We start from the raw sequence: 26714 nt of genomic DNA, 5'->3' as shown, positions 1-26714 counted from the left end.
CAACAGAAATTCCCAAACAGCATATTCTCAATCCCACTATAAATTCCTAAAATGCAATCAGTTATACATTAAGTGAAAAATACAAAAGGGCTTATATACAATAGGCTTATAATTAGCAAATTTATTATTTTGAAAATTGTTGCTTATTATAGGATAAAGCAAATTAGAAGTTATAATATTATGCTTAGGAATAATGATCTTCCATGCAAAAGAACAGTTACAGGGCTAGGCTTGTATTGTAGCTCAGTGGTCGAAAATATGTGTAGCATGTGTGAAGCCCTAATTTCCAATCCTAACATCACAAAAAAAAAAAATTAAATTCTAAGAATTAAAAAATAAAAGCAGGGTCTGGGGAAATAGATTAGCGGCATAAGCACCTGGATGGTAGTGCAAGGTCCAGAGTTCGATCACCAGTGCCACAAAAAAAAAATAAATAAAAGCAACAGTTTAAATTTAAATGCTATAATGTTCACGTAATTTGGAAAAAAAAAGTCTAATGATTTGGCTAAAATCTTCCCCAGAAATATATAATTCCTAGTTCTACTGAAAAGTTTAAAAGTCACTGACAACACAATAATCAATATGCAACTTAACCCCTATAGAGTGGTTTCTAAATACCATTGCTCACTAAAAGGAATGAGTACTTTTGAGAAACATCTGACAGCTAATTAACTGGGAGTTTATGGTCATGGAAAACTGGATATCCACATGGAGAAGAATAAAAATAGACTCCTATCACCAGTTACAAAGATCAACCCCAAGGGAAAGAAACCACTCAAAAGGAAAGAACAACTTGAATGAGGGAAAAGAGAAAAGGAAGGAAGGAAGGAAGGAAGAAAGGAATGAAGGAAAGAGGAAAATACATACATGGCTAAGATAATTGTACTATAATTTCTATTGGTGTACTGAAAAGAACACTTAATTTTTTGACCAATTTTACATGCTTATATTTGGTAATTTAACAACTACTTTGAAGAGAACAATATGTAATATAACAACCATTATTGAAGTCCTATCATCTTGTTCTTTAATGTTCTATATTGTTTCTAATTTTTTTTATTATTTGTTATTCTCTTTAAAGTAAAAAAAAAAAAATAACTCCAAACAGATTAAGGAATTGAAACTAGGGAACTGATATAAGAAAACACAACTGCTTGGGATATTGGAATGGGCAAAAATATTTTTTTGAAGATCCTAAAAACATAGGAAACAAAAGCAAAAATAAATGTGATTACAGCAAATTTCAGAGACTGGATACAGGAAAAGAAATGGTCAACAGTGCAGATAACCTGCAAAATAGGAGAAAATATACACTGCGAACTATACACTTAAAAAGTGATTGATAAAAAAGTGATTGATAATCAGAATAGACAAGGAACTCTGCAATTTCAATAGGAAAAAAAAAATCCAGAAAAATAGATTTTAATAAACATTTCTCAAAACATGATATAAAATGCTAACATCTATGAAAAAATGGTCACTATCACTAATCACCAGAAAATGCAAATGAAAGCCACAATAAGCTATTATCTCACTCCAATGAATGGTTATTAGCAACCAAACTAAAAGTAAAAAGTGCTGGTGAGATAAAAGGGAACCTTGCACATTGCTGATCAGAATGTAGATTTACAGATATTACGGGAAGCAGTATGAAGGTTCCTCAAAACATTAAAAAGAGAACTACTATTTGATCCAGCAATCTCACTATCCAAAGGAAACAAAATCACTACTAAGGGGCACCTGTACACCCATGCTCACTGCATTGCTTGTTTTTAGGTCTTAGCTGTTGGGACTAATGCTGCAGTGAGCATGGGTGTACAGTCCCAACAGCTAAGACCTAAAAACAAGCAAGTTTCCAGAAACCAGTGAAAGTACAACTTCTATGTTTTTCTGTACTAGTAAAAAGTTATTTTTTACTAGTACAGAATTCAATAATTGAGAAAAAAATTCAATAATTGAGAAAAAATAGATGGGAATTAATTTTAAATGTTTAGAGTTATTTTTAGTAAACATCTAATTTCATTCCTCAAGAGTTCTAGGACAAAGGAACTGTACAGGATGAGGGAAAAAAAAAGAAAGCAGAGGGAGAATCCTCTGGGTAATAAAAGACAGAACCACTCCCAAGATATAACCAGTTTTCTAAAAAGTGAATCTAGCATTATCATATTATATGGTAAATATTACTGTCGGTCCAAGACTGTATGAGGAACTCTTTTGCAGAGATAGGCAAACACTCTGTTTTGAGTGATAATTCGTTCTTCTTCCTCTTTTGTTAATCGACAGACATCCTTTTGCAAAGAAGCAATAGTCTGTTGCTGTTCCATTTGTTTTTTCTTGTAATGTTGGCATTTTGACTGTAACAGAAATTTAAAAAAAAAATTATGATACATACACTTATAACACACTGTCCTAAGATCTAAGATATATTCAGTTTCTACTGGGCTGTTGCATTCAAGAGTGCATTTAAGAGTTCTTAGTAGGAAATTTAAGAATATCCATAAAATTGGTTAATTTTGGGTCAGGCAGGGTGGTGCTTACGTGTAATCACAGCACTCAGGAGGCTGAGGCAGGAGGATTGCTGTGAGTTTGAGGCCAGTCCAGACTATGTAAGTGAGTCCAAGGCCAGCTTGCACTAAGTAATGAGTATTGAAAACAACATCAACACAAAAACACCCATAACTGGTAATTTTATGTTTAGGTTTAGGTGGAAACAATAATCAGGCAGGAACCAATATGGAGAATGTTCAAAGAGAATCAGGAATGAAAGTTAAGGTTCATAAGTGACCAATGAAAATGTAGAACTGAAAATGTTATCTTGGGCATTCAGGCAATGTGGGAGAATGCAAACTCACAGGTAAGTCTATAACCAGGAAGTTATCGTCAAGAAATAATCAGTATACACTCTGGGATTTATGCAAAAGAGTCTTAGACATTCGCTTCCCTTATTTTAAGCAAGCTATTACTTGCCTGGTTTCCCCTTATTTTATAGTTTCTACCCCAGTTTGAAAGTTCATTAGAAAATGCTTGCTCACTCATTAATATACTTGTATAAAGCTCAATAATAAGCTTTTCCCCACATGACTTACAAGTTACAACCATACATTCTTTTCAAAAAGGAACACCCATATCCAAGCACATGTTCATCTGTCCATTGTATGAAGTTTGTTGAGACTTAGCAACTCTCAAAGAGAAAAAGGCTTTGGCTTCTGGTAACATCGTATCTCCTAGTAATCATGGATTACATGTGAAACTGACCCTCCACCTCAGCATTCCCTGGATATCTGGCAAGGCCACTGTAGCCACGTGATGAGGGTGCTAACACCTGCTTGTGTAAGTTGGTCATGAACCTACATCCACTGAGTATTGTAAAGTTGTATGACATAAGAGCAGCATACAGAAGTCAATTATTTCTTAATTCATTATATGATATAAACAGTAGCTTAATATTAAAGCCAAAGGCATTATCAGAAAAGAATACTATATAAGGCCAGCCAGATAGCTCCGTGGACTAAAGTGCCTGCTTAGGCAGAGTGCAGCGGCCAGGGTTCAACCCCCTATGTGCCATGCTGGCCCCACCCCCAGGCGCACTAAGATGGCAACTGAGACCCGGAGTGCTTGGGAGACTGAAAACAGGAGGACCACTGTCTGATCTATGTAGTGAGACCCTGTTCCAAATACATAAAAAGAGTACTATATAGCAAATATCCATTACTGATGCAAATATCCCAATAAAACACTGGCAAACCAAATTTTAATAGTATGTGAAAAGGATTACCTATACACCAGGTACAAGGGAGACTTACTCTTGACATGCTAGAATAATTCAACAAAAGGAGAGGAAAAGATACACCACATTGACAGAATGAAGGAAAACCTGGATGCTCTCAATGTTCAGGAATCTACAAATATCACTGGGGAAAGAGCTTTGAAAGCTAACTTCACTTCTTTGAGTTTACTTTTTCTCCAAAACCATGAACTATGCAAGAGCACCTTACTAAAAAGGACTTCATTTCCTTTCATCAAGTGCTATACTGGAACTATCATTTCTCCAACTCCTTTATCTAAGCTTTTGATTTAAGGTTCTCTTCTTCCACCTAAGGAGATTAAAATTAGGTTATGACTGAGCTTAGTCCCTGAAATAAGATGTCTTCACCTTAGTTTTCAAATGGTTCCTGGTGCCCATAAAACTTTTTGAAATACTATGCCTTTTATAACATACAACCAGGGACATAAAGAAAACATCATGAACAAAGACCTAAAGAAGTAATACACAATAGCCCAAACCTACAAAGAACTTCTCTTTTTTTGTTTTTATTTATGTATTTGGTACAGGGTCTCACTATGCAGTTCAGACTCATAGTGATCCTCCTGCTTCAGCCTCCCCAGCGCTAGGATTACAGATGTGCACCACTACATCCAGCTTCGGTTGAAGTATGGCATGCCGTCCTGGAGACTGACCCTGAGCTCTCCAGGCAGGTGCTTACACTGCTGAGCTATCGCCCCAGCCCAAGAACTTCTCATATTAGAATAATCACACACTGATAACACAAAAGCCATACCACTATATACTTGAATTTTTAAAAATCCTATTCTGTAAATGAGAGACTAGGTAATTCAGACCAACTCTTCTACTGAGGAAAACTTTAAAAAGAAGATCAAAATGTATTTTAAAAATCTGAAAGTCCTAACAAGGAAGTGAAAAACTGTATAGAGCTATGATCTTGGAGGAGCTTCTGGAGCCATGTAGCCCCTGTTTTGAAATATCTGAAAAGGAGTCATGGAAGGTACGAAAGTGAGCAAAGATATTTTACTATTTTATTTTTAATTATTCTATTCTATTCTTATTCTATTTTATTTATTATATTCTATTATCCTGGCAGGACTACAGAAACAAAATTAGATACTCAGGAGATGCAAAATAGACATGGATATAGGAAAATTCTACCCTACATGCTAAGAGTAAGGGTGAACTAGAACTAGACCAGTTCTCTTTGGGGCTGAAGCTTAGCTTCAATAATCACAATCTCTGAAACTGAAGCTAAGATGACCCCAAATTACTAGTGAACCTAGATACCTACTAGAAGCAAACGCGAGCCAGGTGTGATGCACAAAACCAGATACTGATGCTGTTAGTACCCTAAGCCAACGTGAATTGTCTTTCTCCTTAACAATCTTTCAGTATGTCTCAAGCATGTTGATTTCCTTGACTTTCGCCACATACATACAAAACCAGTGTTTCTTGCCCCCAACTGTGAAATACACAAAACTAAATCATTCTCAACTTGGAAACAATTATATACTAAAAATAGAAGAACCTGTCTTAAGCTGTGAAATAATTATACTCTAGGGACAATTCCATCTTTCTCATCATTTCCTTTTATCAAATAACAGCAAACTTTTAATATTTTTAATTAGGAAATTGAGTATTCAATATTATAATATTGCCATTCTGATAAAAATAATTTAGTTTTACACCTGTAAAGTCCTATGCTTATCAGATATTCAATAGAGATTGCTGTCCATGAGTAAAGGACTAGAAGAAAAATCTGACTTACAGATATAAATCTGTGAGTCATGAGTTACTATAGCAAATCCAGAAAAAAGAAAAGGTCAAAGAGAATTTCAACACCAAGATGTTAGGTAGATAAGAAGATTCTGCAACAAAGGAACTAAATGGCAAGTGAAATAAGAAAGAAAAACAAAGGGGCTACTCTGGAAACCAAACAAAAGGTATTTCAAAAAAATCACACTGATAGGTGAAATAAGTTAAAAAATAAAAAATACACTGAATTAAGCAACATCGAAGTCACCTGGGACCATTATGAGCTGTTTTAATACAAATCATCATTTAAGAGAATGCATAATTCAGTACCTGTAAAGTTCTGTGTTCCCTTTGAAGATCTTTCATTTTATTTTGTTGCTGACAAATCCTATTTAGAGATTCATCTTCTAATTCTCCAATTTTGCATTTTACACTCTCCATAATTTGTTCCAAGTCATTAGCTCGTTGTTCCTCATGTGCAGCTCGGCTTTTTTCTAGCTGAAGTTCATTTCTAATTTAATAGACATAATTCCAATCCTTAGTATTAAAAATAAACCAAATCACCGAACATGTTGAACAATTTACTTTCTGAAATTTCTCTGCATTCTTAATACTGTATCTTTGTTTTGGCGCTAAGGACTGGATGCAGGCCCTTGAGCATAATAAGCACATGATCTTCTACTGAGCTATACCCAATCAACATTTCTAGGACAGAAACTAATAGACAATATGACTATATCATCTATGCTAAGCTATTACCAACATATCTATTGAAATTTTACCGATTTACCTACAAAAGTAGTTTAAAATTTTAACACTTAATCAAAATGAAAAATTAAATATTAGGTTTCTTTTCAAAGTAGTTATTTTTAAGGACACAAATAATTCAGTTTCTTACTTAAGCTGCTGATTAGTTTCTATGAGCTCTTGTATCATGCTCTGCTGACGTTCTGTTTCTTCCACCAACATTCTCAAATTCTGCCTCATCCTTTGTGATGACTGTTTATCAAAAATGATAAGATCTGCATTTTAAAAATATGATATAGACATTAAAAATAAAGGTAAGGTAAAACATTCTGAAGATTTCTTTAAGGGAAACAAAACTTTTATTGAAAGGAACGAAAATGCATAAACTTATTTGCAAATAAGTATAGTATAATTTACTCATGAAAAGATAGCTACGACCCATGAGCAAACTGGATTTTACATTTGATCTCCAATCATTTCCTCCCTCTCATGATCTATTATTAGTAGCAGCAATTTTACAATGACGATAGAAAAAAAGCTGTAATTAATAATCATCACGGGGAGAAATTTTTCAAGAATGCTCTTTAAAAATAAACCAATGCAAACAAATGCAAAGGTATACAGTAAGACCTATGGTTTATCTTCAGAAAGATAGAAAACAAAAATCCTAAACATTTATTCAATAAGAAATGACAAGGCAAACTAATTTTTTGATCAGTGAAAAATAATACATGTATTATAAACTATTCTTAACCAGTGATTGCAATTATTACATTTATAAAAATTGGTTCAAGGTTAATGTTCAAAAATATTCAAATTTTCATTAAAAGTAACACTAAAGGTAGACACAACTGGATGTTTCTTTTTAGAAACAATCTTGTTAACAGGAGGCAAGTGACACTTAAAATAATGTTGGTTTTATTTTATTTTGTCTGCAGATGACTTTTCAGGCCATTCTTTATCTGCAAGGACCTGATGAACGTCTCACAAAAGCTCATTACAAAGTCATTTCTATAAAATGCCTCATTATTTTACAAACATCCTAAAACACAAGATCAGCTCAGAAAAATGGCAAAATCGGTTTTCCTTGGTAAGAAAGGATTAATTCTGCACCCAATATTGGTCCACTGTTACATACAAACTGTCAGAACACTTTGATAGGTGCCGGGGAGATGGCTCAGTGGAATAAGCGCTTCCCTGGCAAGCGCAAGGGCCCGAGTTCAATCTCTGGTTCTGCCAAAAAAAAAAAAAAAAAAAAAGAACACTTTGATGTTTACCAACAAGCTGAAATTTTATAAACTATGCTACAATAGCAAGGAAAGGTTTATGTCAAAGTTGTGCTGAAATCAACATTAGCTGCTTGATTACTGTTATTAATGAGTTTTCCTTCAAAAAACTCCCTAATTTTGGCTTTAGTCTCAGGCATTAATAAAATTTTCCTTTTCAGTTCCACTTTGGACTTCAGGCCCATCTTTTCTTGTCCCAAAACTTCATTAAGCCTTGGGTTCCAATAAGTTTCTTACCAACCATAACTGAAGACTCACAGCAATTATAACCATTACTCTGTTCTATCTTCTCCTTGGAACAAAGATCTATGTGGTGTAATGCTTCTTCTCCAAATCTGTGCTTGATCAATTTTTCATACCACTTGGGGTCTATCTTTTTCACTCCACGTTTCCGGAGCCAGGGGGCTTTGGAAAACTTCATAAAGGTCAAGCAAGGCTTATAACTTCTGCTTTTTCCTGCCAGGATACCTCTGTCTTGAAATATCCTCTTTGTACTCTCTGCATTCTCTGAAAGTGGGGGGATGTGCTCTTTGTCCACTAGCTTACAAAGCCAACCTGATTTCTGAAGGTGTCAGTCCCTTGGAAGGGAAATGTTACACACCTTCTCTGGAAGACATCTTCTACTGACAGCTTCCGTTGCTAAAGTGCATCCACACCAATGTTCACTTCATCTTCGTTTAATAACTGCGTCACTAGCAAGGTAATATGAAAGGAGCTACCACCAACCACTGCTTTCGCCAGTCACTCATCCTGTATTATCATGCTTTGCAGGGTCTTAATTCCTCTTGTAATCCTTTTGTTGGTAATGGGAATGGATAGGAAATAGTTGGGTTGATAATCCTTCGTTTTCCTTTTCTTCATTTGCTTGCTTTTTTTTTTTAATGTATCTTAGTACAGGGTCTACAGGGCCTACAGGTTCTCACTACACAGATCTGACTTGAGATCCTTACAGTTTTTCAGTTTCCCAATCGCTGGGGTTACAGGTGCCTGCCACCACACCCAGTCTCAATCCACATCTCGGCGTGCCCTGGGGGCGGGGCTGGCACAACACGAGGGATCCAACCCCTGCCCCTGCCCCAATCTGCCTAAGAAGGTGCTTTAATCCACTGAGCTATCTGGCCAACCCCTTGCTTGGTCTTTATTCCTTTTCTTCATTCCTCTTCAAGTTTATCTGAGGAATATCAGTGAATCCACAAGCATCTTCAGTTATCTATAATGGCAAATGGCAAGCTGATCAGGGAATCTACGGTGCTGACGGCACAGTCCTGAGACACAATCTCTTCTGTGGACTCCCTGTCACACACAGTGGCACTTGGTCCCCCTTTTCACATTCTTTGCTTCCTATGCATTACAACATAAGGTTTCAGAGCAGCACTTCTTGGACAGCTCAGGCTCCTGGCCCAGGGCCACACAGCCTGGCATACGATAGGACCCAGGACAAGGTTGGGGATAGGAGGTGGGGGGCAAAGGACTGGGGACAGCAGTCCCAGGGGCAAGGGTGAGCCTCTCCTAGTCTAGCTTGCCAGGGTCAAAGGAAAAACAAAAGTGAAACCCAAGTCCCCCCTCCTCCACCCAAGGCCCAAGCAAAGCTGGCCCAGCACTGCAGCTCATTTCCACAGTACACCAGAAGGACTGAGCACATCCAGATAAAAAATTTTTAAAGAAAAAATAATTTTTGTTTTGCAGAATAAAAAACAAGATTTGATTACCTTTAAGTTCTGTTCTTTTGACTAGGCACAAGGGTCTTAAGCCATGCCTGATTAACAGTACATTCATGGTTTCCCATTCTGCTTCCTCCTGCTACAAGTACAAAGGCAGAAAAAAGGATCAACTTTAAGATATGAAGGATATTTCTTACATATAATTTCCTATGCTTTCATATCAACAGAACTTTTTCTCCAAAGGGTTTATTAAAATGTGAATTTTATGCTTATGATTAAAACACATAAATACAATTTCTAACAAAATAAGCAACAGACTAGAAGTTTGCAAATTAACACAAATTATACAGAATATACACACGTAGGCACTACTGGACAAATTAAAGCAAACAGAAAATATCCTGTAATGTCCATGAAGCACAAAAATATAAATGAACAAGACCAGGTCCCATCAGAAGAAATAGATGCAAATTAGATAGTATCAATTAAATAGAGTACCTAAAACACTCAGAAATAAGTGGTACTTTAATAATTAGTAGGATGACAAAAAAAACCTTAAGACACAGCTAATTACACAGAGCCAATAATTTACATATTCGTTTGTATAATGGACAAGGTCTAACCATAAAAAGGAGGCTATCAATCTGAATAATGGATCCTAATAGAATTATCCTAAAAAGACAAATAAATCTCGTATCTCATTCTAAATTTACATCCTAAACAAAGGAATCTTAAATCTCAGAAATCAACAAAAACCTTAGTTGGGGGGAAAAAGTAAGAAACAAGAAAAAGAAAAGGACATAAAAATAACATGTAACCAGTGGTAAAGTACATGGTTAGTTAGCACACAAGAATCCCTTGGTCCTATCCTCAGTACCCTCCCCTACAGATTAAAAATTTGGACAACTGACAAAATACAAATAAAAGTGCTATATGCTTCATATCCAATGCCTCTAAATATTAAAGAACCAATCATCTCCAAATAGGTGATTCTGATGGTTCTTTGAAATGTTTCTTTCTGACATTTTCCCCGCTTATTTTTAATGTATTTCTTTCTTACATAATTTATCACTCTTTTATAATTTAGATCTTCAGACACAGAGCTTAACTATTTGGTGGATGCAAAATTATCACTGATATCTCAGAAGGAACCAAAAGCTTAATATGAATCTCTCAATGAAGGTCTACTGTATAACTCATTAAAAATAATTTTACAAAGCAAGATTATACATTTCAAATAATGTTCTTACCTGATATCTCTTGGAACTTAATGAATAAATTCTAAAAACAGTAAGAGATGTCATTTTTCAAAATAGGTGCTACAAACACCAACTTACTACTAGTACTACATAAGGAGGAAAATGCTGAGTGTAAGGTCTCAGGGTGATAAAGACATTTAATAATCTTTAACCCAGAGGTCCCCAAAATTGTTTAACCAAAGGATCTTTTTAATGTCAGGTTTTTCACATTTGTAGACCTAATTTTTTTTTTGGCACATACTGAGAAACAGTGACTTAAAATATTTTACCTGTTTTTCAATCATGAGTCTGTTTGATAATTGACTGGATTCCTGGACTTTAGGGGCTGCTGGAGGCATAGTTTCTCTTGCAGAATCAAAAGAGGTAGAGGTTGGCAATAAAGTACTTTGAGTTGCCTAAATTTTAAAAAGTAAAATAGCAGTTAAAGGAAATTTTATTCAAAAGAATCCATTATTTTTGCAAATTAAGACATTCCTGTAAGATTTGAATAAACCCTATTTTACATTTGGGGGGCATTCAAAGGTTTTAAACACACAGGGAATGATAGAGAAAACTATTTGTTTTAACTAGATAATGTGAAAAAGATGTAACAGTAAAAAACTATCTTTTGGGAGTTATCAAAACATTTTTAAAAAACTGTTCGACAAAGAATTACAAGCGAGTCTAACGAGTCACTGGACTCCAAGGATAAATGGAGCACCACTTGGTTAGGTGGTCTTTACTTTTAAGTACAATAAAGGCTTCTGTCTGACACAAAAGAATTTGTATGATCTACTCTATCATGATTTATTCTAATCTGTGATTGCTAGGTTTTTTTTTTTCCTTTTTGTATTTAATACAGGATCTACAGGGTCTCCCACGTAGATCAGACTTGAAGTGATTCTCCTGTTTTCAGTTTCCCAAGCACTGAGATTATAGGTGCGTGCCACCATGCTCAGTCTCAATTACTGTCTCAGCACGCCCAGGTGGTAGGGCCAGCACAGCATGCTGGGGATTGAACCACTGAACTCTGCCTAACCCGCTGAGCTATCTGGTCGGCCTTTGTGGTTACTGTTCTAGAGCAAAGAATTTACTTGGTTTTTCTAATATATAGATATATTTCTTTTTAAGAAGTAAAATCACTCATTAGAACCATGGAATTTCAGGGCTTGAGGAGGACCTAGGAATGATAATCTCGTACCATATGGACTATTATTTCAGAAAAGACTTGTTGCAGGGAGACAAGACAGTGAGAGAGGAGTGGCAAGTACCACGAGAAGTCATAAAGCAACCACGCATGCCAAGGAGCCCAGATACATGAGGACATGATGGTACCACAACTGCCAGAGCAAGTTGCTTTGGGCTCCCAGACTGCCATGTTTGTGGATTTTAAAATATGCAGATCAGGCCTAAAGAGCTTCTGAGGAATTTGTCATTGAAAAGATAAGATCATACTTTTTCTTTTCCCTAAAGACATTACCAACTGCAAAGAAGATCTGCAAAAACAAATGAGTGGCCAAAATCAAAGTCACTAAAATTTAAAAGATATAGCCTAGACAGCTAAATGCTCAAAATAAAGATGAGTCAGAAGTAAACTAGTTCTCCCATGTACTTGAAAACTGACTTCTCCTTTTCTGGATTATTTCAGTAGCTCAAGATGATCCCAGATTATGCTTCTAAGAAGTTGGCAGAAGCAAATGAAATAATCTCTGAAGAAAGGATTCAAACTATCCCCACAGAAATGTTACAAATACATCTAACAGGGCTGGGGAGATAGCTCAGTACAATAAGTGCTTACCTGGCAAGCACAAGGTCCCAAATTCAATCCCTGGTATCAAAAAAAAACAAAAACAAAAACAAAAACAAAAACAAAACAAAACAAAAAAAAAACAAAAACAAAACCCTCTGCAAATACATCTAACAAATCATCAAAGATAACCATGGTACACAGTGATAGGTTCTGGCCCTAGTATAAATTGCTAAGTCGTTATGGTGGTCATCTAATATGGCTAAAGCCCTTAAAACAACAGCCCATCTTCCCTAAGACCACATCTCCCCTTCTCCCATTCAATCCAGGGTACAATTTCCTTTCACCCTTCCTGCCACCTCAGGGAAGACCCCCAATCAGCTTCTCAGGTATATCTAAATATCTCCCTTAAGGGGCCGGGGAGATGGCTCAGTAGAATAAGCACTTCTCTGGCAAGTGTAAGGGCCTGAGTTCAATCCCAAATTCTGCAAAAAAAAAAAAAAAAAGAAAAAAAGAAAAAAAGAAAAAGAAAAGAAATAAAAATAAACATCTCCCCTCAAATTGCACCCTTGGCAAAAGGTTATAAAGGCCTCAGCCTCCCTTTGTTCAAATCCAGAGAATCTTCATCTTCCCTAGGTTTTCTCCAAGACATGCTGTGCCGGCCCTACCCCCAGGGTGAGCTGAGATGGTGGCTGAGACTGGGTGTGGTGGCGCAGGCCTGTAATCCCAGCACTTAGGAGGCTGAAAACAGGAGGATCACTATTGAGTCTGATCTGTGTAGTGAGACCTTGTAGACCCTGTACTAAATACATTTTTTAAAAAAAGATGCCCTAGATTCTTTCCATGTCTTCAAAGATAATAAAACCCCTTCCTCTTTTTCCTTCTGCCTATTTCTCTGATGCGCCAGTGCCTGAAAAAACCTATCACACAGAAAATAAGATACAAGGAGAACATAAAGTAAAAAAGAAAGAAAGAAAGAAAGAAAGAAAGAAAGAAAGAAAGAAAGAAAGAAAACTGACCCTGTATTAAGGGTATAACATAAAACTATGCTTACAATGCTCAATGCCTAGTAATTTTATATTGGCTAATTTTCTTATGAAGTAAATTAAAGAACTACAGGAGTATAAAATAGCCTCAATGCATACCTCAAAACTAAGTATCCTTATAGCCTGAAACCAAAGCTTAACAATATAATTCTTAGGGGCAACAGAAATAGCTCAGCAGTAGAGTGTGCATGACACCCTTGGTTTGAGCTCTGGGGCCACAAAATTTATTGACTCATTGACTGGTAGCTTCAAGTAAATTTGGGTAACATGCAGTAGTAAACTGTTATGGTTTGAATTTGAAGTCTTCTGAAGACTCATGCGCTAAAGGCTTAGTTACAGATGTGACTGGATCATGATGGCTCTAATTTTATCAGCAGACTGATCCACTGATGAGATAATTAGATGGCATTATTGAGAAGTGCCTCATTACTGAGACAAAACGCCTGCCACCCAAAGTTAAAGAAAGAGGTTTATTTTGGCTCACAGTTTGTAGAGGTTTCAGTCTATAACTGGCTGGCTACAAAGCAAGGTGGCAGGCAGAGGCGCACCACAGAGCAGGCAGGAGGCAGCAGCAGATAAGCAACAAGTGGCAGGTGATGACAGCAGTTCTCTTTAGGTCCTTTATATTCTACTGAGGCTTCCTGTCCTTAGGGCAGGTAGCACTCACACCTACTGTGGGCCTTCCCATTATCCACACCCAGAACTAGGCCAAGCCAATCAGGGAACTGATTTAGTAAGCACACACCTCCATTCCATCATCACACACTCTAGAGTCAGCCACCTCTGAAAAGCCCCACCTAGGACCACATCGGGCTTTGGGGGGACATCTAGATGTAAGCCACAACATGACAGAAACAGGAAAAAGAGCCTAAATAAGGGAGCAGAGAATGGTATCCTTATTGTGGGCAGCTGAGTTAGCTAGAAATATTATGGGCAGGCAGGCAGGCTAGGCCCTCAAAGGAGGTAACATGGAAGACAAGATACCTTACAAACGTAAGAGGGACAGATGCTCCCGCCGTGGGCCAGACCTAAAGACCAAAGATGGAACAAATGCTGACCTCCCTAAAGATAAGCATCTGAGATTGATCTCCTTGAGGAAGCCAGGAAGAGTCACCAATCTGCCTGCTACCAGCTACTTGATAAAGTCCTGTTCTATATTCATGCCACCTTGCTATGTGACTCACTTTCCCATTCGGTCCTGAATTTAATCCATTTTACCTGAGCAATGGTGCTTGTAACCTTACTGGTTGACTAGTTTTGTCCCACCACATGCCCACCTAAGTGAGTTCCCCCATTCTGCACATTAGACCTGCCTCTCCACATGGTTTTACTGTATAAAAATCCCTGGAAGGGACAGCTTCTTGGAGTAACCCGCTTGGGTCCTCCTTCTGTCTCTCTCTCTCTCTCTGCCAGTTTTCTTTCCCCCAATAAATATTCTGCTCTTAACCTCCATTTGTTCCTAAAATTCATTCTTTGGTTTTAGAAAACACAAACTCGTCCCAGGTATCTTTCAGGTTGGGAGTTTCATTCCCCTATATCATCTGGACCTTGAGGACTATCTTGGCCCTTTTCTCTGTGGCTCTGCTGATATTTTTCTCTCAGGAAAAAAAAAAAAAAAAAAAAATTCTGGTATCTTTCTGCTTCTTGACTGTCATGAGCTGAGGAATTTTGCTCCTCTACACTCTTTTGCCAGGATGTTCTATCTCACTTCAGGGTCCAGAAATAAAGATGTTAGCTGACCATGAGTTGAAATCTCTGAAACTATGGGCCAAATAAAACTTTAAACTTCTCTCAGGTAATTTGGTCACAGTGACCACAAACTAACACATAGAGCTGATAGCTAAAATAGAAAAATGGAGACTGAGCAATGTAGAAAACTGAGGTTGAAAAAAAAAAAAAAGGAAACTGAGGTTGAAGATGAAAGGAGGTGTTTAACAAGATGGTAAGTTTTTGGTATTTGTTGACTACCTTCTAAAAATACTGACTAGTTTTAGGATTTAAATTATTAGTAAATATCCTTGCCAAGTGGTCAGCAGCATCATTTTTGTTCTAGGAATTACTTTTTTTTTTTTAAATTTTTATTTATTTATTTGTGTGTGTGTGTTTGTGTGTGTGTGTGTGTGTGTGTGTGTGGCCAGCTCAGTCCACCAGGGGGCGGGGCTGGCTGGCATGTGGTGCTGGGGGATTGAACCGTGGTCCCTGCGCTTTGCTGAGCTTGCTCTAAGTAGGTGCTTTAGACCACTGAGCCATCTCACCAGCCCTCTAGGAATTACTTTTTAAAGATGTTTTCATTTCACTTCACACTCACCTCTTACTTAGTTGTGTATACTATATATGTAATTGCATCTACATATACAAAAATGTTCTTGGGCTGGGGAGGTAGATCAGTGACATAAGAGCTTGCCTTGCAAGTGCAAGGTCTAGAGTTCAATCCCTGGTACCACAAAAAAAAAGTTCCTATATACTTAAATGTCTTTATATGTTTATATACACATGTATACACACACAGTGTACATAAATATAATTTTACATGTGTAAATTTATTTAAAATTTATGGAGGCAAAATGTTAAGCATAAACTTTTAACAAGGTTTATTGAAAAAGTTGCAAACAGAACTATTGTTACCTCTTTTTGATATCTTCAAAGTTCCATGTGCACTTCGGGCCTAAAGTCTTCCATGTATTACCTCTAAGTGATCTCTCCCTCCCCCGATGTTTTGTACTACCAACTGCATTATCTCTTCTTTAGTCATATTTATGATTTGTTTTTCTACATGACACTGAACAAACATCTGTTCTAAAACATGTTATGTGACTGACTCACTGTCTTTTTTTAAAAAAAGAAATAAAGAACACGTAATTTTTAAAATTTTAATTTTATGCCTCAACTTCTAAAGAGAAAACAAAATCTGGCTTAAGTTTTTGGTTAAGGTTTAAATGTCCTCTTACCCACTATGTGCCATGCAAGGAAAGATCCTGTCAACTTCTGGCATCAAACCATTTACACTCCTAGCAGGCTTTACACTTGGTTCCCCTCAACCCAGGGCTGCACTGGTTGACTCAAACAACTGATTTGATCAGGAAGAGTCCAACATCCCAGACAAGTGGTAAGCCTGCCTGGAAGAGTGAGCTGTTTCAGGGAGAAACAGTGGGTGGGCAACAGCTCCAAGGAAAGCCTATAACTGGTATAAACTAAAAAAATGGTGTGGGACTCTTTCATGGTGGGACAAAGTTATAGAACAAATACAGTACAGTACCCACCATACTGCTAGGGTATAATCAGGTGCCACTAGGGGAAGAAGTTGATTGTGTGGGACTCAGCCACAGAACACGTAGACTACAACTTCATTCCAGGACTGAGTAAAAAACTGCCACAGGAGACAGACAGGGAAAGGGTAAGGGCCACACAGAGATTCCCTCAATCCTCTGCGAAGTTCCAGCTCAGGCTAGGCAGGACATGGGGCCTGAATTCTGTAGTGGGAGACCAGATTCGGCAGGCCTGCCTTCAGAAGTGACTGGATCTACAAGAGGTGGTACTGAGGTTGCTAGTCAGCTTGAGCACCTGTACCACACTGTCTATATCCGAGTAAGATCAGTGGTCTCACTGCTTCCCTACATATGAATGTGAGTAGGTGTAATTCTCAGCTTGGAGGGTTGCTGCAGACAAGAGGTTATAGACAGGGGTACCTTGTGACCAAAGAAGTCGTTTCACAAACCCACAGGCTACAAAGTGAGGCAAGGACGACTGTGACTTGCTGGATTCCAAAGGCTGCAGGTCTTGGAAGTAAACCACTTGTTTGGTGGTTTACACAGAATTTTTTTTCCCCTTTTTTCTTTTGACCCTTTTTTTTCTATTTCATTTCTTTGTTTTGTTTAGTGTAGTGTTTGGAATTTGATCTCCCATTTTCTTTTCTTCTTCTTTAAAATTAAAATTATGTGTATTGCCAGGTATGTTAGTATACGTCTGTAATCTCAGAACTCGGGAGGCTGAGGATTGCTGAAAGTTAAAGGCCAGCCTGAACTGCATAGCGAGACTGTCTCAAAAAGACAAAAACAATTATCTTTATTTGTTTAATTAGGGCCTCTTTTTTTTCCTCTTTGCTTATTTTCTTTCTATTTATCCCCATCTCTTTTTTCTCCTTTAGTTTAATCTCTATGCTTATTTATCCTTTTCTTTCTTGATTTTCTTTTACTTTTATCCAATGCTACTAATTTCCTTTTACTGCTTAATTAAGGTTCCTACTACCTCTATTCTTACAAGTATCACCATTAAGCTTTATAAATCTATACAGTTAAATATATCTTACTATGTTTGAACAGTGTTATACTGTTAATGGAGGTAAGGTTGTTCTATAGGTATTTACTGTACATAAATATCTGGTATATAATACTGTTTATACTGTAACTATAGATCTCTTTTCTATGGTTGAAGGTGGTATGTTTTTAGTTTTAGGGTTTGACAATATCCAGCCTGGGTGTTACTGTTGATTTTATGAATTTAGCCAAAATGACATAGTTCTTGCTATCAACTGGTTTTCTCTATATGCCAATATCTGAATTGTCTGGGGGTTATAAATAATATAGTCCATAAGAACTGGACACTAGGCCAAATGAGCAACAACCACCCCTCTCAAATAAAAAGAGATGGTTGAGTCTTGGACAAAAGAAAATGCTAATAGTTAGCTATGCCCAAGGACCCTTTGAAAAGTAGACATTAAACAGGTCTTTACATTAGCAACAAAGCTACCCACTATAATCAACCAGCAAGCCCCCCCCCCACACACACACAAAGAAACATGAGAAAACAAAGCAATATAATGCCTCCAAAAACTCCCAATTCCCGCCAAGCCAATCCAGGGGGCACTGAGGAAAAGGAAACCAAAAGCCACAGATGAAGTATTTGTTTAACAACTACTGCAGGCCAAACACTATGAGAAAACACTGTCAGATCCTTAGTTGTATACTTTAGGACATGTATGACCCTTTAAAAGTACTTTTGTATGTAATCATGTCACCTATCTAGATTTTTCTTCAGCATACAAGCCGAGTTCCAGATATCAGTGGAATCTCATGCTGCTTTGAAAATTTCCATTTTCTTTTTCAAAGTAATTTTTATTTGCTGGAACTCTAGTCATTGTCTTTTTTTTTTTTTTTTTTTTTTTTTTTTTTTTTTGTACTGGGAATCAAACTCAGGACCTTGTTTGTCCCATATTTTACTTTACCATTCTTTCAGATCTTTGTGATGGTTTGTCTCCTAAATCTCAATCCCCCACCTCTTTTTGTGGTACCAGGAATTGAACTTAATTCCTCTCTTGAAACTCCACCAACAGTTCTACTGTAAGTTGTCTTTTGCCCCATCTCTTTCATCAGCATCTTTATGGGTTTTATTCTCTTTGCATTCACATGTTTTATCCAAATTCATATTTTAAAAATTTTTTTAGTGCTGGGGATCAAACTCAGGAACTTGTGCTTGCCAGGCAGGTGCTTAAGCTGCTGAGCTATCTTCCCAGCCTACACTCATGTCTTTAATTTGTCCTCTGGAATCTTATAGGAACCACCTTGTGTGACAGACACAGTACCTTAGCTAAGTCTTCTCACCCAGGAACCTAGGTGCAGAGGAGTCTAGTAAATACAACTTTTGTTTCACATAAAGTGAATGGGTTCTGGAAGTCAGATAGTACAGATGTTGAGCTAAGCCCGGTCCTGTGCTTCCTAGTATAAATTCCTTCAGTATATTCGGTAGGTTAGAACTAACAAATCAAACACACATATTATAACCATACATACAGACATACATAATTGCACATTATGGACAATTCTAGAGAAAATGAAGTATAATAAAAGGAAACATAACATTTATGATGATAGCTGCCCAGAAGAGAGAGTTCATGTTATTACATAGAACAATTCTATATTGTTCTACAAACTAGGAGGTAGGAGGCCTGGTATCTAGTCCTGAATTTCACTAACCAGAGATATCACCTATGGATAAACACTACCACAGAAATCATTACTTTCCATTGTAAAATTGTATTTCAACTTTGATACTTAGAGAAGAAACTATTCTAGGATTATATAATCCCTAATAGTTTTTAAAAGTGTCATATATGGATCCTGCAGAAATATTTATAATAATGGATTTTCCTGTCCTTTCTCCCTCCCCTCTTTTGTTCCTTCACTTTTTCCCTTGGTGCTGAATATTGAATTTCAAGCACGCTAAGTTCATGCTGCACTACTAAAAACACTCCTCTCCCTTTCATTTTTATATTACCTAGGCTTCCAACACAAACTGATATACCATATCCTGCTAAGTTATCTTTCTTTTCTTTTTTCTTTTTCTTTTTTTTTTTCTTTTTTTTTTTTGCTCCGCATGCCTTCAGGGCAGGTTTGGCTGGCTTGAGTTGTGGGGATCGAACCACAGCAACCTGAGCCTGACTGCTTTGTCGAAGCAGCCACTTAAAGAACTGAGCTAAGGGGCAGGCCCCCTAAGTTATCTTTCAAAATTGATAGAGATATGAAGTATTTCTATGATAAAGACCATCTAAAGAAATTCATGACCACTAAAGGCAGACTCTAAAAAATTCTCAAGAATAATGAAGAAAAAGTTGATGAAGTTGGGCCACTGAGCATCTGCTTAGGCAACCACAAGGACCACAGTTTGATCCCCAGTACCACATGCTATGCTGGCCACGCCGCCAGGCATGCTGAGCTGGAGACCAAGTCAGGGCATGGTGTTGCACACCTGTAATCCCAGCGCTGGGGAGGTTGCAAACAGGAAGATCACTATGAGTCTGAGCTGCTGGGTAGTGAGACCTTGTACCAAATACATTAAAGAGAAAGAGAAAGAGACAGAGAGAGAGACAGACAGACAGACAGACAGAGAATGAATGAATGACTATGAAGTTACCAGTGCCAAAAGATCCAATAGAATGACTAGAATAAATGCACAGGTATGCAGAGCAATGAAGTAGAAAGGAAAGAAAGAGAATCAGAAAAATAATACAATGACAGGAATAAGTCAATATCTATCAGATATAACCATCAATCTGAATGGTCTCAATGTGTCCCCAAAAAACAACAAAGATTAGCAGAATGGATCAAGAAATTCAACAAAATACTATATACAAGAAACACATTTAGCCCCAAAAGAAATTCATAGACTAAAAGTCAAAGGTTGGAAAACAATTATTTCATGCAATCGGAATCTGAAAATAAGCAGGAATAGCTGTACTATTCTTATGCAAACTGGATTTTAAGCTAAAACTGATCAGAAGAGGCAAAAAAAAAAAAAAAAGGTTACTACATATTTGTTAAGAAAAGCATTCATCTTTGAAGAGATAACAATTATAAATATATATTTATCAAACAATAGTGCACTCAACCTCACAAAACATTTCTTTTTTGGTTTTTCTTTTCTTTCTTTCTTTCTTTCTTTTTTTTTTTTTTTTTTTGGAGACAGTATTTTCACTATGCAGTTATGCAGTTCAAGCTGGCCTTGAACTCATAAGCCCAGGACTGGGGCCATGGAGATGGCTCAGTAGATTAAGCGCTTCCCCGGCAAGCATAAAGGTCTAAGTTCAATCCCCGGTTTTGCCAAATAAAAATAAAAATAAGCCCAGGATGACCTCAAACTCATAGTGATTCTCCTGCCTCAGCCTCCCAAGTGCTGGAACTACAAGCATGTGCCATCATGCCCACCATAAAAGATTTCTACAAATAAGAGAGCAGATAAATAACAGTGCAATTATAGTGCAGGTCCATAATATCTCATTATCACAAATAGATCAACAAAACAAAACAAAATCAACAAAGAAAAATGAGAGTATAACCAAACTTTCAAACAACTGGACCCCAAAACAATAAAATATTCATTAAAATATTTACTCTTGGCAGCAATGGAACTCTCTCCAAAAAATACCACATGGAAAAGAGTTAAAATTTTGCTACGCATATTACCAGATCATAGTGCAATGAAACTAGATAGCAGTGGCAAAATAAACCGTGGAAACTATGCAAATGCAAGGAAATTAAACACATTCTTGAACCATCCATGGGTCACAGAAGAAATTAAGAAATATGATAGTTTCTACAATTAAGTGATGATATCAGTACAACATGAGAACTTATGGGAAATAATGAAAGCAATCCTTAGAGGGGAATTTATATCTGTAAATGCAAACATCAGGAAAAAGAGAAGGAGCCCAAATAAACAATCTAGTGATGTACCTCAAGTCACAGAGAAGCAAGAACAATAATAACCAGAACTAGTGCAAGAATGGAATTTATAAAGATCAGCACAGAATTCAATGATATTGAGACTTAAAAAAATACAAAGAATCAATTAAACATCGTTGAAAGAATAAACGAAAGATGAAACCTTAGCCAATTTTACCAAAAAATAGAAAGAAAAGACACAAATCAATACAATTAGAAATGAAAAAGGTGAAACCACAACAGACATTGCTAAAACCCAAAATATTATTACCAACAACTTCACAAACCTCTACATCAATAAATCAGAAAACTCAGAGGAAATAGATTCCTAGATACATATGAACTGGCAAACCTGAACCAAGAAGACTAACAATCCTGAATAATCCTATAATAGGCAATGAAAATGAAGCAGTAATAATTTTTTAAAACCCAAGAAAGCCTAAGACCTGATGGATTTGTTGCCAAATTCTACAAAAACTTCAATGAAGACCTAACGCCAATACTTTTTGAACTCTAATGAAATTAGAAGGAAATTACTCCTCACAAAGTTATTCCTAAAAGCTACCATTACCCTGACTCCAAAACCATACAAGGTTTCAACCAAAAAAGAAAACTGTAGACTAATCTCTTTAACAAAGATAGATTTAAAAATCCTCAACAAGATATTGGCAAACACAATGCAATAAATATCAAGATCATAAACCATGACCAAGTAGACTTTATCCCAGGGATGCAAGCATGGTTCAATATACACAAATCAATAAATGTAATTCATCATATAAACAGAAGGATAAAAATCATACGATCATCTCAATAGACAGAAAAAGCCTTTGACAAAGTCCAACATCCATTCATGATTAAAAACTTTGGATAAAGTAGGAATAGAAGGACTTTATCTCAATGGGATGAAAAGCCATTTATGACAAACCTACTAACATCATACTACATGAGGAAAAACTGAAAGATTTCCCTCTAAAATGAGGACAAAGATATCTACTATCACCACTCTTTCTTAACATTGTTCTCGAAACATTAGCCAGAGCAATCAGGCAAGAGAAAGAAATAAAATGGACACTTATATGTAAGAAAGGAAGAACTCAAAGTACTTCAGTTCACAAACATAATTCAGATTGTGTTCAGCAAGAAAAATGGCTGTTATCATGTTCATCACCCAATGCAGTTTGTAAACTAAAAAACCTAAAATTCTGCCAAACGCATCTGTTTGCAAATTGTTTGCAAACACAAATGTTTGCGAACTGAGGTACCACTACATTATTATGTGCAAATGACATGATCCTCTACTTAAAAGACCCAAAAAAAAACTCCCCTAAAACTTGTAAAATGACAAAATTCAGAGATGTAACAGTATAAAAACACAAAAATCATTAGTGTTCCTATATACTAATGACAGAGAAAGAAATTAAGAAAACATACCACTCACCGTAGCATCAAAAAAATTTAAATACTGAGTAATTAACCTACCCAAGAAATAAAAGACCTCTATCACAAAAATTACATCCCTCTGTAAAGGACAATGACGAAGATATCAGAAAATGGAAAGATATCTCATGTTCCTGGATAGGAAAAATGGCTACAGTTTGCTACAGTTCCAAAACTGATATATAGATTTAATGCAATCCCAATCAAAGCATTCTTCACAGATCTAGAGAAAATAATCCAAAAATTCACATGGAACCAGAAAAGATCCAGAAAGCAAACACACTTCTAGGTTACAATAGCAAAGCCGAAGGCATCTTAATCCCTGATTTGAAGTTATATTATGAAGCCACAATGATTTAAAAAAGCATGGTAATAACACAAAAACAGAAATACAGATTAATGGAGTACTATAGAGAAAACAGAAACAATTGCAGATACATTCTCCGCAGGAAAAACATGCACTGGAAGAAAAATGGCATATTTAACACATTGCTGCTGACTGCATGACTGGCCAACACTTCAGGCAGTCTGTATCATTGGAAGTACATACATGACCAATAAAAGTGATCAGAGGGGACACTGGGGGCAGTCATGCCTGTACTACTGGTGACTCAAGCCTGCAGGAATGTAATACGTTCATATCAGAGTTACTTGGATATAAGACATCCAAATTATGGCCCTATCATGAATGTGTCAATAATTGGATATGCACATGTGAAAGATTCTGTCTAGATCCATACATCTCACTATGTACCAAACTAAAATAAAAATGGACCAAAGATCTAAATGGTAAAACAGAAAAAATCTGCTGCAAGATAAAATAGGTAAAAACCTTGAACACATAGGTGTGGGCAAGGACTTTCTGAACAGAACTCCAATGGCACAAAAACAAGACAAAACAAAAGGGGCCGGTGAGATGGCTCAGTGGAATAAGTGCTTCCCTGGCAAGTGCAAGGGCCTGAGTTCAATCCGTGGTTCTGCCAAAAAAAGAAAGAAAGAAAGAAAGAAAGAAAGAAAGAAAGAAAGAACGAACGAACAGAACCAACAGATGGGATAACAAATTAAAAAGCTTCTGTTCAACCAACAGAATAAAGAGGCAGCCCACCAAATGGAAAAATTTGTCATCTATTCTTCAGACAGAAGACTGACAAATAGAATATATACAGATTCAAAAAATTAAATCCCCAGTACTGTAAAGAAAATTTTTCTTCACCTAGGAAAGAAAAAAGAAAAATACCACCACTACCACCACCACAAATAATCTCAAAAACAGAAAACAAAGCAAAACAAAAAGGATTAACTGATTTCAGATCAAATTACCAAAAGGATTCAACTTGGATCTAGCTAACAATGTGCAAGAATTACTGAGGACAAAGAAACACACTGAATGGAACACAAGTTTGCAATCAGGAGAATTCAGGTTGTAGGAAATATACAGATCTGACTCACGATATAACCAGATAAATTATAAGAAAGGAATGAAGCGAAGAAAAACCAAGAGATTTATTTAACATTCTTTTTATGGTCAAGATGATAAGGCACAAAAGTATGTATTTAAAAGGCAGGGAAGGAATTATTATGGTTTAGACTAAAAATGTCCCCCAGAAGCCTCATGTGTTCAGAGGTAGGGCTTGCAGAAAGACTGGATTATGGGAGTGCCACAGCCAACTCACTAGTAGAAGCTGGGGTCCAGTCAAAAGCAGCAGGTTGCTAGGGGAATGACCTAGAAGGAAACTGCTCCCTCCCAGGTTCCTCCCTTTTCTCTCTTTCACGGCCTCCAAGGTAACCAGCTTTGCTCTAGCCAGCCCATTCCACCATATGATTTCTATGTTTTTGGAGCTGATGAAGCATGGGCCAAAACTTTGGAAACTGTGCCAAAATAAATCTCTCCTCCTTTAAGTTGTAGGTTTCAGGTATTTTGTTCTAGCAATGAAAAAGTAACTAAAACATCAGGAGAGTGGCAACTAACAGGAGCACAGGAGCTAGGGCAGTGGAGGAGTTCCAGCACACTGTGTGGTACCATCTTATCATTCATTAAGTTATACATTCTGTATATGAGAGTTTTGTCTTATTTCATAAGAAAAAATTCATTCTACAGTAAAAACATTTTGCCTAAATAAAATACTAACCAAAAGAAAGCTGGTATAGGGCTGGCGAGATAGCTCAGCAGACTAAGAGCCTGCAAGTGCAGGGACCAGAGCTTGATCCTGGCACTGTATGCCATGCTGGCCCCGCCCCCGAGTGTGCTGAGTCAGCCACTGAGACTGGGTGGCAATCCCAGGGCTGGGGAGGCTGAAAACAGGAGAATCCAAACTGTGTAGTGAGACCCTGTACCAAATACATTAAAAAAAGAAAGAAAGCTAGTATAGCTCTGTGTACATACACACGAGCCAAGAAAGCACTAATCTAATAATTTAATTTCCTCGTCAAAAAAATAAGGACAATAAAAGTAATTAGATCACAGTACTGTGAAGATCAGAAGAGTTCACATAGAAAGAACACAGAACAGGGCCAGTCAGATAGTTCAGAGGACCAAAGCGCCTGCTTAGGCAGGTGCAGGGACTAGGCTCAATCCCCAGCGTGCCATGCCAGCTGCACCCCCAGAGCACACAGAGACAGCCAATGGGATTGGGCTTGGTGGCACACACCTGTAATCCTAGCACTTGGGGGGCTAAAAAGAGGAAAATCACTACGAGTCTGATCTGTATAGTGAGATCCTGTAGACCCTGTACTAAATAATTTTTTTTTCCTAAATAATTTTTTTAAAAAATGTGACAAGCCACTTAAAGAACATAGAACAGTGTCTGGCATACATAACAAATCTGGTGGTTAGAGTTGGTGATCATCAGTATTTATTGTCTGAAGTAGTGAGTTATTCCCTAAGCTTCAGTTTCCTTACAGAGATAAATATTTACCTGACAGGATTACTAGGAAGTAAAAAATAAAATATGTAATATATCTAGCATAATATTCAGTGAACAATGAATTTTTCCCATGACCTTCCAATATCTAGTCACCTGTCCCATGAGACATACCTCAGTCATTGCACATTCCTCTTGCACTTTATACCTGGTCATTCACATTATCTCAATGAAATGATCACCCAATGAGTCTCATGTTCGAAACTGGATCTTCATCTAGATTTTCAAAATGATACAAATCAGAATTTTGAAAGAGTCAACCTGTTAGTAAGAACGGCCTTGTGTTAGTCTCAGGTATCTGTGGCATCTGAGGCCACAGGTGTCTGTGGTTCTGGTATTCACCAAACCAAAAGCCGAACCACTACAGTAACTGTTAATGGCCTCCACGGTTCCCTACCATATCATATGCCTCCTACCTTCTCTTTTTTCCCCTTTCTAGCGTTCTTCTCTCTGTTTTGTTGAAACATTTTCTGGGCATCCAAGTCAATCATCATTTGGGATTATGGGCTTCAAAGGTAGAATAGCTCACTCATAAGAGCACTAAAATGAAGCACTCACAGATACAAAATGTGACTGACCACAAAGCATAAGCAGGCTAATGGTTTGTGTCTAGATGTACTCAGAGAGCCTCTTGTGGCCACAGGGCTTTTTTTGGAGGTGGCTGATTCTAGAGTACATGTTTGATTCATAGTGTAATGCTGGGATTAGGGGTACTATTGCTGGAATAGATCACTGACTACAGGAGTCGGGGATGACAGGTAAATTTGTATATGGCATGATGGTAAGAAACCTTTTAGAGCTTTCAGTGATACAAACTGCCACCAGGTGTGATGGCATATGCCTATAATCCCAGCACCTGGGAGGGTGAGGCAG

At 37.1% G+C, this 26714-nt stretch overlaps 1 protein-coding gene and 1 pseudogene across 1 annotated transcript in view; both read right to left on the bottom strand.

Moving 5' to 3' along the window:
• Positions 1 to 2180: 2180 nt before the first annotated feature.
• The window catches only part of LOC101587877 (centrosomal protein of 70 kDa), a 26328-nt gene continuing 1794 nt past the window's right edge, over positions 2181 to 26714 (bottom strand). The window contains exons 2-7 of the mRNA XM_023706837.1: positions 25956 to 26057; positions 10765 to 10890; positions 9285 to 9375; positions 6441 to 6564; positions 5873 to 6053; positions 2181 to 2354 (exon numbers count right to left, since the gene is read on the bottom strand). Coding sequence (XP_023562605.1) covers positions 2181 to 2354; positions 5873 to 6053; positions 6441 to 6564; positions 9285 to 9375; positions 10765 to 10890; positions 25956 to 25997 — 738 coding nt within the window. The 5' untranslated portion in view covers positions 25998 to 26057. The remainder of the gene's footprint in view (positions 2355 to 5872; positions 6054 to 6440; positions 6565 to 9284; positions 9376 to 10764; positions 10891 to 25955; positions 26058 to 26714) is intronic.
• LOC105743876 lies at positions 7751 to 8997 on the bottom strand (annotated as a pseudogene).

Source organism: Octodon degus, unplaced genomic scaffold (genome assembly GCF_000260255.1).
Source record: "Octodon degus isolate 3935 unplaced genomic scaffold, OctDeg1.0 scaffold00008, whole genome shotgun sequence".
NCBI lineage: Eukaryota > Metazoa > Chordata > Mammalia > Rodentia > Octodontidae > Octodon > Octodon degus.
Note: the sequence above shows the minus strand (reverse complement) of the source record. Positions and strands in the feature narration are given on the sequence as shown.